Source organism: Amaranthus tricolor, chromosome 3, assembly GCF_026212465.1.
Source record: "Amaranthus tricolor cultivar Red isolate AtriRed21 chromosome 3, ASM2621246v1, whole genome shotgun sequence".
Taxonomy (NCBI): domain Eukaryota; kingdom Viridiplantae; phylum Streptophyta; class Magnoliopsida; order Caryophyllales; family Amaranthaceae; genus Amaranthus; species Amaranthus tricolor.
The window spans coordinates 5,219,661-5,231,732 of NC_080049.1; the positions used below are offsets into that span (position 1 = coordinate 5,219,661).

A 12,072-nucleotide genomic window follows, 5' to 3' on the forward strand; every position below is an offset into this window, starting at 1 on the left:
GTTTGATAAAATAAAAAACTTTCGAAATTGAATTAAGGGAAGAAAGTGGTAGTATATCAAAATGAAAAAAGGATGGGATAGGTCACTAATAATAAAATTGAAGTACAACAATCGTATTGAAAGTACATGATGTTCTAAGCATTTTAATACTTATGTGATTAAGTATTCAAGTGATGTAATATATTTAAAGTTTATTATTATTCTTTTTTGATATCATTTGCCTAAATTAAATATTGTCTTTATAAAGAATTATATGCTACTTAATAAAAACTAATTTTTTAAAGAAAAAGTTCAATAATATGAGAATCAATCAATTTAGTCACACATAATGTACACATTTAATAATAATACTCTCACCCTTCAATTTATGTCTCAAATACAATCTTATTTAATTTATTTTAAACAAGTTTTATAATTATTAACTTTTTAAACAAATTTTATAGTTATTAACTTTTTGATTTTTAGTAGATTAATTAAGAAATAAATTCACCTATGTGCCAAAAATCACTAATCATTACTATGAATGATTTTAGGCATGTATAGGTGTCCAAGGCCTTAAATACTAATTTTAATTCAATATAAATATTTGGTTAATTTGTTTAATTATACGTACTTCTAAGTTTTACGTTCAGAAAAATAAAGTAAAAGAGTTTTAAATATTATTATATGTATTTTTACGAAGTCGACCATCACTCTAGTCTAGTGGGAGTCTAAGCAACTTACATGATGTTACTTGGTTAGAGTTATTGTGAATGTAGACATATAATGGAGAAAATACAAGATACACATACTTTATAAGTCTCGGAGAAAATACGAGAAAATACGATTTTAAAACCTTATAGCGATGGGATAAAGGATTTTAATGACTTATAAAGTTTGCACACGATCTTTAAAAGATAAAACATTCCAACACCCCCTGTCACATGCGATTCCACGTTAAGTTCACTTGTTGAAGCAATCAATTAGAGTAAAAACATCAATCTTATGGGACTTACAATTTAATTTTTAATTAAAGCAACTCAAATACCATATTATTTGGGCTACAGGAAGATAAATTAGTTATACCAAGTTTTGAGGAACCTATCATTGATAATTCAGGAATTTGATCTTGATCTAAATAGTGTATTATTCTTTCATTTTCAATTGTCATTTTCCTAGCTCTCATGTACCCGTAAAGTGATTGGTTTGCATATCAAGACGAAATTTTCTAGATATAGAAAAAAATAAATGTCTTCAAAATATTTAAGTTTTTCCTAATTAATATACTAAATTTTAAATATGTAAAGTAATGCCTCAAAGTTATTAATTCCATAAATATGATCCATGCAAGATTGAATTTTAATAAAGACAATGATATAACTACTAACACTGTTAACATTATCATCATCATGTATATCCCACTCATAAAAAACTATGATTAGGGTCTGAGAAGGAAGAAAGACGACAACTCATATCCATAAAGGAGAATGCGATCAAAAAATCCCTCACGTAAAAGGTCTTCAAAAAGAAAATATATAACTTACAAATAGAATAAAAGAAACCTGTAACTTATTAACACGGTTAACAATTTATATATAAAATCGTTGACAAAGATTGCAATTTTATTCTATATTGAAATAGTTATAGGCTAAAATAAACTTACACACGAGGATTTTTATCTATTTTTTAAAGGAAATGCAAAAATTAAACATTATTTACTGAAAGTTCTGCTAAAAATAATCCACAATCTCTGCTTATGACTACAATTATCAATAAATATTAGCATGATAATTTGTAGAGCTGTTCAAGAGTGACCCGACCCGAAAAAGTGTTCCTTTCTTAAGTTTATCGAACCGACATTATCCGAACCAAAGTTGCACCCAAACCGGTTGACAATCGAAAATGGAAAAACTGAACCCAAACCGATTTTTATAACCGACACATAACCGTTAATCAAGATTACCTGAACTTAATAATGACCGACTCGATTTATAACCGATCAGAGAAATGTGTTTAGAATTGTACTCCATTTATTAAGAAAATTTATGGTATCATCACGAACTTGTTGTTGCATTAATAAAGTTATTTTTCGACTAATTCAAGTGCAAATAAACGAGATTTTCCCAAAGTTAACACATATACCAAAACCAATGTACACTCATTACTTAAAGTGTAGCTCATACACAAGTGAGTAGAAGAAGAAGAGAATAAAAAAGTCAGAATTATGTGTTTTCAAATAAATGAAATAACACATATTTATATTTCAACCTCATTAAGCATAATCATAGTGTATAAATATGATTTAATAAGTAAATCACACTATAAATGAAAATATAATTGTTGGAGGTAACAATGTGGGTTTAACAATTGATCATGGAATTAAGATTACCAACTTATTAAGAATTAATGGCAAGGGATTGAAGTCCCAATGATCACAGTCATAAGGTTTTGTTATTTCCTTCTAAGCCTTAAAAAATCCATTTATCTAACAAATTTTGTTATATATTCCACAAAAATTACTCTGATCTCATCCATTGTTTGGTTTGCAAATTGCAGCAGATTAGACAGCGAAACCCCGGATATCACATGAACCAAATCTTTTATACAGAATATATGTACAAAAATATTATGTTTATTTGTAACACTGAAGAACAATATAATTACTAAAATAGTGAAAAATAGTGTGTATATATATATATAATATATTATAAAGTTTTAACTAATTACTTAAACTTTTAAGTGAGTTAGTTTCTTGACATGAACGTAACAAGCGGTTAAGTGTTCAAATCTTAGCTTATCTACCCCTTGTATAAAGTGAAATATTTAGCATTATTAAGGGTGAAAGTTATTTGGATAAAAAAAATATAAACCAAATCAGTCTAAACCGAATAATAAATATGGTTTGGACTTTTTAGAAATCAGTTTGGATTTGGATTAGAAATTTCTAAAACGGAATATTTTGGTTTGAATTATGTTTGAGCATACTAAAGACCGAAAATCGAAATTGTGAACCGAATTAAAAGTGGAGCTCAGTTTCACTTTAGAAGACGATACTAAAAAAACTAAAAAAACTTAAGTGTTCTTACAAACAAAGATAAACCTTTAATCAACGATTCATGTTTTATTTTTTCATTCCTACGTATGCTACTTTAACTTTTAAATTTATTTATTTAATATTTTTTTTTCAAATTGAATTGCGATTTCGATTTGTTTTTAAGGAGTAAATTTGGTTTAGATTGGACGAAAAAGTTTAGACCGAATTAATTTGGTTTGGTTTGTGGCCAAATTTGGTGATTTTGGATTGAAAAATCCAAAACCAAATTGGATTTGGTTTGAGTTAATTTTATGTAAAATGCAAACCGAAAATCAAACTTTCACCCTTAAGCATTATGTTAGAGGGGAGCATGTGTTGTATATGTACTTTTAGCCTAAATAGTTTTCGAGTAATAAAGCATATAGGATGTCATGTAGTCTAAATCAAACCATCAACTTATACTTTTGATTGATACATACATAAAATATACACAAATTCTTAATTTTGACGGTATTATGGTGAAAACCATTTCTAATGGGCTGACATATGTGCATTTAGGTGTTAATATAAAGTGATCATTTATAACTTTAAAATGATCAATTAGAAAAATTCATTAATGGACTCGTCTTATAATAAGACAGTCTCATATAAGACCAGCAGTAAAATATATGGTCCAACTCTGGCCAGAATCAAATAGAACATAAAGCTAAATCCGGGCCAGCATAGAATGATCCATATATTCAAACTAGCAGTTGAAAGCATTAAAAGTGATGTAACTCACACGGTTATCAGATGAATATAAACTACATTTAACACTTTCAACTGTTCCAAACTTTTTGCAAAATCTCATACACACAATAGTCAAACCCATCTGCTATATAAACCCTTCTTCAGCTCTTCATTTTTCATCCCAAGTCATCTTATCATCAATAAACAAGCAAAAATACCTTATAGCTAGAAAAGATGACTTGTATGAAGGTTTTCCTATGTTTGTGTCTTGGGGTACTTTTTTATACTACTAATGGTAGGAATCTACCATCGTCTGATTCTTTGAAAGATGAGAAGTTTCTCTTTGGTCACCATGGTGGTGGCTTAGGTGGTGGTGGTGGATTTGGTGGAGGAGGCGGTGGAGGCCTTGGTGGCGGTGCTGGTCTTGGAGGTGGTGCTGGTGCTGGATTTGGAGGTGGTGCTGGTGCTGGTGGTGGACTTGGTGGCGGTCTTGGTGGTGGAGGCGGTGGAGGATTTGGCGGAGGTGGTGGTGGTGGGATCGGAGGTGGTGCTGGAGCCGGTGGTGGGTTTGGAGCTGGAGCTGGTGGTGGATTAGGTGGAGGAGCCGGTGGCGGTGGTGGATTTGGTGGTGGTGGAGGTGGTGGACTCGGAGGTGGTGTAGGAGGTGGATTTGGTGGTGGTGCTGGTGGTGGAATTGGACATGGATTTCCATGAGCATCCATCATTTGTCATACCTAAATGATCACAAGGCTTACTCTATATATTACTACTACTAATTGGTAGTAACAATTTAATTTACTTTTACCATGCATTTTAAAGTGTTTCTTCTTGTTATGTACGTGGTCTAGCATGTAATACATGTCCTTTAAGCATTCTTGTACGCTTTTGTTCTTGTTTCTTCATTCAAGTGTTGCACCAAAAAGTGTATGTTCAATATTGTCTTGTTATTTTACCACCAATATTTGAATGAGATCAATGGCCTTATTCAATCATAGCTCCCCTTAAAAGATTTTAATTAATTTCTTTTTTCACTTGGTGAAATTGTTTGTTTTTTTTTATTCAAGAATTATATTGAGTACTACACTTTGATCGAGTAAGAGAAAAAAATACACTGAACTTCATTGCAAAACGAGAGATAAAGATAATACCAAGAGAGCAGATAGAGAAAATAAAATATTACACATGAGAATTTGAAGTCGCTATCTAACTCATACTTTTTAAAACTACATAGCCCATTAATTTGTAACAAATTCAATAAGAAGCCTCTAAAATTAGACAATTGTAACGTATATATTGTCTTTGAACTTATATTAATTATTTTTGAATGATTGTTCTATAATTGTGCATCTTCTACTATCAATATTTTATTTCTTTTAGTAAAATTAATAAGAGTATAAATTTGATTTTATTCTGAATGTATTCATATATAGCAAATCGTTTTAATAAAGTTTGATTTTTAAATTAGAATAAAATTAAAGTCTGAGAATTAATTTTTTAATTAGTATGTGCTCAATATATACAAAGAACCCTTTTGGAATGTTGTGTTGGCCTAAACTGGAAGGACGGATAAAACTTACAAAAATAAAGCTTAAAGTATGTAGTCGATGAAACGAAATTAAAATATTATGTGTATATAATATGCATGTTACAATATGAAACGTTCATAAAAAATTAGTAGTATATTTATTCATTACAAACTGATAATTGTTGTTAATTTGCCATATCAACAAGTGTTATTTAATTAATCTAGACTTATAAGACCTATAAATTCAAACAAAATATAATGAATTAATCTAATTATATGATGTAAAAAAATCATAAATTAGTTAAACATTTTAAACATTTAAGTCATATTTCTGTACCAACTTTTATTGTTTCACTTTCAAAGGTTTTAACTTTATGCTATTTTAACTTTTAGAAATTCTACTTATCAGTTAACGGTTGAACTCGTAATTTTTGTCATTACTTCCGTTCTTTCTTGTATTTTAAATAAGTTTTATTTAACGTACGTGGAGAATAATTGAGAATAAATAATTTCTAGTTTAAAATAAAGTGAGAATTACGTTTGTAATGAACAATTTTTGGAAAACGATTCTAAATATATGGAACTAAAAGTCACGATTAAATTGGATGTACTGCATTTGCACCATGGGAATTGTTATAATTTTCTTTTTAATCCATGTAATGAGAATTAATATAATTTTACTTTTGCCAATGATTCACACTTTTTTTAAAAATTTTATTCATACATTAAAATTATCTTTTCTTATCATATATACATTTCTTAGTATATATTTTTTGCGCCATTAGCTCCTTTAAAAAAACTCAACTTATACTTTTAGCAATTCCCATTGGACAAAGAAATTGAATTGTGTGTATGAAATTAAAGCTTAATGGATAAGACTAAAATAAAAATGGTAGTTATCTTTTTCAAATAAAAAAAAAAATTAAAATAGGAAATCATCATCATATTTAGTGTATCACGCTCATAATAAACTATGGTTAGAATCTGGGAAGAAAAAACGGTAATAATTTATACCCATAAAGAAAAGTGCGGCAAAATAAAGCAATTAATTAAGAGACAAAGGGAGAATGAATCAATGAAAGAACTTTGAAGAAGACACCAATCACAATATGGGAAACAGCCGCGTTTGCTTTATTAACGCATTTTCTTATACAAATCTCATATTTCGTGTGTAGTTGAGAGATTGCAATGGTCCACTTTTACAGTTTTACATACGTATGGAGATAATGGCAAGGAAAAGTAAATTGTATAGATAAGATTTAAAAATTAGTGAAAATAAGAGAAGATATATGTAAATAAGAATTAAAAAATGTAAATAAATTAATAGTCAGAATAAAATTTTAAAAATTAAAGGTCAATTTAAAATGAAAATAGTGTAAGTCATTTTGTATGAGACTATATCATCATGATAACTTTAACACAATAATTATATATAGATCAACCTAATAAAAATGATCTCACTAAAAAACAGTCTAAAATAGTACAATTGCTTAATATGAGAGAGTAATAAAGAAGGGATCAAATCAAGTAACATCTCATTATGAAACTTAATCCATTGTTTGATAAGAGGGCCCAATGGACCAAATGCTTTAATTGGGTCAGCTAAATAGGTTGGCCTTTGTTATCGAGTTATCTAACTCTGATCAAGATCTTTAATTTCCCACCAGCTTCATTTAAAAATAAGAACAATTGTTTTTCTAAATAATTTTGTTCTAATTTTTTAATAAAAATGATAGGCTTAAATTAGAAAGAAAAGCAAGTACATAGTCATCGATCCAAGAAGCTCCCATACCACATTTTATCACAACTAGGGATGTTCATGGTTCAGGACCCTATTAGACCCGCCACGGACCCGCCCCTTTTTTAAGGGTCTGAGTCTTTTTTTTGAGACCCATCGGATTCGGATCGGATCTGGATTTAAAAAATATTTGAAGGGTCCGGGTCCAGATCCGGGTCCCAAGGTGCAAACCCGGACCCGAACCCAGACCAAACCTTGAGACCCAAAACCTAGACCAGGCCCTCAAATTCGGACCCGGACCCTATACAATTAAATATTAATATATAATGCCTAACCCTAATTTTCTTTGTTTCTTATTCCAATTTCTTCTTCACCGCCGTTTGTTTGTCTCCCTCTCTTCTTAAATTCTAAATTCTTACTTTCCAGTCTCCACGGTCGCCATCGCCAATCCACCATTCACGCCATTCTTCGATCTCCCTCAATGCCTCAACAGACCCCAGACGCCATTCAAGGTACTCTATTTTTTCAAATGAATTCTGATATTAGTTTCTTATATTTTAGGGTTTGTAGTTTGTACTCCTTTTCAATTTCTAATTTTATTTTCTCAGATGATTTTATTCAAGGTACTCCATTTTTTCATATGAATTTTTGATTTGTAGTTCATGAATTTCTGATTTGTAGTTTGTACGCCATTCTAAAATAAGATTATTAGATGATTGGTTGAATAAATTTTGTAATAAATTCTGATATTAATTTTGTAATGAGTTTATGTGTAAGTGTATGTGTAAATTTAAATGAAGAAGGGTTTGTATGTTATGAAATTTGATAATGGTCATGAATGAAGAAGTTGTAGCGTGTATGTTTGTTTAAATGAAGAAGGGTTTGTATGGATGAAGAAGCTGTAGCTGTAGCTGTAGCCTGTATAAACAATGACAATCCACTATTATTTTTTGTTTAAATGAATTGGGTATGCATGTTATGAAATTTAATAACAATTTTTGCTCATACCAGAACGAAACAACACCAACCCACAAAAATTTTTTTGTTGAATTGAATTCGGTGTGTTTTAAAATGTAAATATATAGACAATGGATGAAAATACTTATTAGTTTCTACTTGGTATAGATAATGGATGAAAATCAATCACAATGTACGTCCAAATCAGTGGCACAACCACATGATAATGCTGTTAAGGAGTCAAAAAATACATTGGATGTAGATGAAGAAGGGTTTGTTAATGATGATGGTACTCCAAGTCATTGCACAAAAGATAGGGAAGGAAAACAACCTCTGAGGCATGAAATTATTTTATAAGAGAGGAGGTAAATGGTGTGACTAGAGCTGTTTGTAAGCATTGTGGTGTTAGTCTAGTAACTGGTGGTAATAGTGGAACTTCTCATCTCTTGAAACACGCAAAGAAAGTTTGATCAGGAAGACATTTGAATCTTGCACATGGTCAAAACAACTTTAAGAGTTAAGAAGGAATGTGATGGGTCAAGTTCTCTGGAATTTAGGGGTAAAAGCAAACTTAAAGAGTTCGACCAAGATTTTTCGAGAAAGGAATTAGTTTCCATGGTTATTATGCACAAGTATCCATTGTCTATGGTGGATCATATTGGGTTTAGGAGGTTTGTTGATAGCCTTAATTGCACTTTTAAGATGATTTCTAGATCCACATTAAAGCGAGATATCATGAAGATGTTTAAAGAAGAAAAACTTTCTCTACACAAATTGCTCGAGCATAATTCATTACTGATATGTGGACTGCAACCAACCAGAACAAGGGTTACATGGTCATAACTTTGCATTTTATTGATAAATAATGGGTCTTACGAAATCGCACCTTAAGGTAAAATCTTACTTATTTACTCATGTAATCATGTTACTATTAGTTTTATCCTTTGACTAAAACATATATTATATTATTCTATGTAGGTTTTGCTATGTGCCTTGTCCTCACATCGGAGGTGTTATTGCAAAGGTATTGATGGATTGTTTGTCTCAATATTGTTTAGAAAATAAAATATTTGTTGTTGTTATTGATAATGCCAGTACTAATGATGCAATGATGAAGATTTTAATGGATAAGTTTGGGGAAAAGGTCTTTGATGCTTGAGGGTGATTTTTTGCATTTTTGTTGTAGTACTCACATATTGAACCTAATAGTTCAAGATGGATTAGGGGTTATTAGTTCTGCAATTGAAAAAGTTTGTGATTGTGTGTCTTTTTGGATGTCAACTCCTAAAGAATTGAAAATTTTGAGTCTTGTCGTGTTTTGGACTTAGCTAAAATTAAAAGGCCTAGTCTTGATTGTAAAACAAGATGGAATTCAACCTACTTGATGCTTAAAACTGTTTTGTCGTTTAAAGATGTGTTTTCAAGGTTAAAGCGACTAAATAAAAAGATGAATTTTGTTGTTCCTAGTGATAAGGATTGGGAATTAGCTGAGCTTGTTTGTGATAAGTTAGAAATATTTTACAATACAACTAATGTTTTTTCTGGAAGAAAGTTTATCACTATTAATCTTTTTGTCCGAAAGGTTTGTGAGATTAAGCTTGCTATGGGTAGGTGGTTGCAAAGTGATGTTGAAGTTATTAGATTGATGACAGAAAATATGCTTGAAAATTTTGACAAGTATTGGGATCATATGTGTGAACTTTTGGCTATTGCTACTATCTTAGATTCAAGAAATAAGATGGATTGTGCGGAGTCTTATTTTAGGAAGTTTTTTGATGGTAATGAGGTTGATATGCAATTAGCAAGAAGGTGTCTTGATAATTTGGTTGTGGAGTATTAAAGGAAAAGTGATATTGTGAAAAATGTGAATGATGTTGGGCAAAGTAGGAAACGATCTACACCAAGTTCTATAGACGGTGCACAAGATGAATTTGCTCGATCTAAGAGAACTAAGGTTAGAAAGGTGAATAGGTGTGAATTGGAATTTTTATTTAGAGGAAGAACCATTATCGGATGATAAGGATTTGGATGTCCTTTATTGATGGAAAGTAAATACGAAGTATCTGACTTTGCAAAAGATTGCGAGAGATATTCTTGCCATCCCTGTTTCTTCCGTTGTTTCAGAAAGTACTTTTAGTATCGGAGGAAGAGTTATTAGTCCTCATCGTTCAAGACTTCATTCACAAACTGTAGAAGCATTAATGTGTTTACAGAATTGGATGATGGAAGACATAAAAGCTAAAAGTTTAACTTTTACTGATTTAGTATTGTTTTTGTTTTTGGTTGGTGATCTTAATTTGTTTTTGTTTTTAAAATCTCTTTCTAAGGTTCTTCAGAAGATGCTTATGCTTACTCCACAGTAATTGATGATTCGGATGTTGATGAAGAACAACAAATAGATGCGATTCAACTAGTACGCTTTAACTTTAATGGTCTTATTTTGATTTACTTATTCTTTATTGGAAAACTAACTTATAATTATTTGATATTTCTTTTAGGATCTTGATGAAGTTGAAGAAGATTGATCAAAATTGATTGTAATGTTATGGAATATAAACTATATATCTCTTTTAGTCTTTTTATATTTGGTTTTTAATTATGCATTTAGACAAGTGTTTTTACTTTTTAGTAATTATTTTGTATTTGAATTTCATGGACTTGAACAAGTGTTTGTAATACGATAATAAGTAGCTTACAAAAATACAAAATGACTCGCAAAAGGTTCAATTTTGACAAATCAAAGAGAATTTGTTTAAGACTCATTAAGGACCCTAGACCCGTCAAATCCGGAGGGTCTGGGTCTGAAAATTTTGGACCTTTAATGTCCGGATCTATAAAAAATAAAAGGGTCCAGATCTGGCCAGACTCGCTCCAGACCCGCCCCATGCCCATCCCTAATCACAACAACTAGATGAGACCTAACAAGCTAACTATGCGCTACCTTGTTGATTTTACGAAAACAAAAGGAAAAGAATAGGAAACACACACATCGAGACTTAATATCGTTGACAAGAGAGTCAAAATAAAAAAATTATGTTCTTTAATGAAATATTTTGGGTAAGAAGATAGTTTGGAAAATTTCGTCTGGTAACTCTGAAGTTTTGCCTTTTTCACGTGGTAGATATTTTTTTAATCCACGTGGTAACCTTAACATTTTAACATTTTCACGTGCTAGGTAAAAGAGAAGTTTTATTTTTTGTAACTTTATGCTATTTTTACCCAATGTAATGACATTTTTTCAAAAAATATACGTCCTAATCACCCTTATTAGCCACATATTTCGAAGTCCAGTCGAAATAGGTACTTAATCTAACCAAAAACTTAACATTTTGTCTACCATATAGAAAATTGAAAGCTCAAGGTGACCACGCGGATTTTAAAAGACATTTGTAAAAAAGCCAAAAACTCAGAGTTACCACACGGAATTTTCCAAATAGTTTATTTTACTGTTCAAAATTCGAAGATAACTATTTTTCCTTTCCTCTTTCTGTTGGGTACATGGTAGGCTTAGGGGAGGGTAAAGTAAGAAGACTAGGGAAGGAACAATGAGCATTAAAAAGTCAAATTTCTCTTAATAAAAATATATATGCTCTAACTGCTTAGAAAAAATATATATGCTCTAACTGAAAAATATATATGCTCTAACTGAATTATGCGAAGTTTAAATAGAAATAATAAGTTAAACTAATCAAAACCATGATGGGAGTTAGGGGTGTATGTTGGGTTCGCTATGACCCTCCTTATTTTTTAAATTTTTTTCCTTTAATTATGATAATAATAGCTATAACAAATTTGTATGAATTTTGTTAATTAACTATAATCTAAACGTTTAACCCACATTCGCCTTTAAGTTCAGGCTTTACATCACCAAATTAAATTACGTTTGACAAGAACGAAGACAACAATCACCATAAAAGGAACAGCCACATATAGATAATTAGTGCATTTTTCTTATACAATCTCAAAATAAAGAATGGCTCAAGTTCCATCTCATAATAAGGAAATTAATTTACTTGTTTGTTAGATTGTCTTAACTCGAGTTAAATAATTCAATTCAATTAATTATAATTCTAATTTTCTACTTTAAAAATTTATTTTTAATGATTAAAT

The 12,072-nt window shown here is 30.4% G+C and overlaps 1 protein-coding gene and 1 long non-coding RNA gene across 2 annotated transcripts; both read left to right on the forward strand.

The window, feature by feature from the left end:
- Window positions 1-3,976: 3,976 nt before the first annotated feature.
- LOC130808256 (glycine-rich protein 5-like) lies at window positions 3,977-4,456 on the forward strand. The gene has a single exon (XM_057673738.1). It carries the CDS (start codon window positions 3,977-3,979, stop codon window positions 4,454-4,456), a length of 480 nt encoding a protein of 159 aa, XP_057529721.1.
- A 2,814-nt stretch (window positions 4,457-7,270) lies between these two features.
- LOC130808836 (uncharacterized) lies at window positions 7,271-10,699 on the forward strand. Its single transcript, XR_009040742.1, has 5 exons — window positions 7,271-7,517; window positions 8,131-8,854; window positions 8,941-8,986; window positions 10,290-10,375; window positions 10,461-10,699. It is a non-coding gene; the product is annotated as an uncharacterized LOC130808836 (long non-coding RNA).
- The last annotated feature ends 1,373 nt before the right edge of the window (window positions 10,700-12,072 follow it).

What these genes read in the sequence shown, in the direction of transcription:
- LOC130808256 (XM_057673738.1), top strand. Translation starts at nt 3,977, where the DNA reads ATGACTTGTATGAAGGTTTTCCTATGTTTGTGTCTTGGGGTACTTTTT.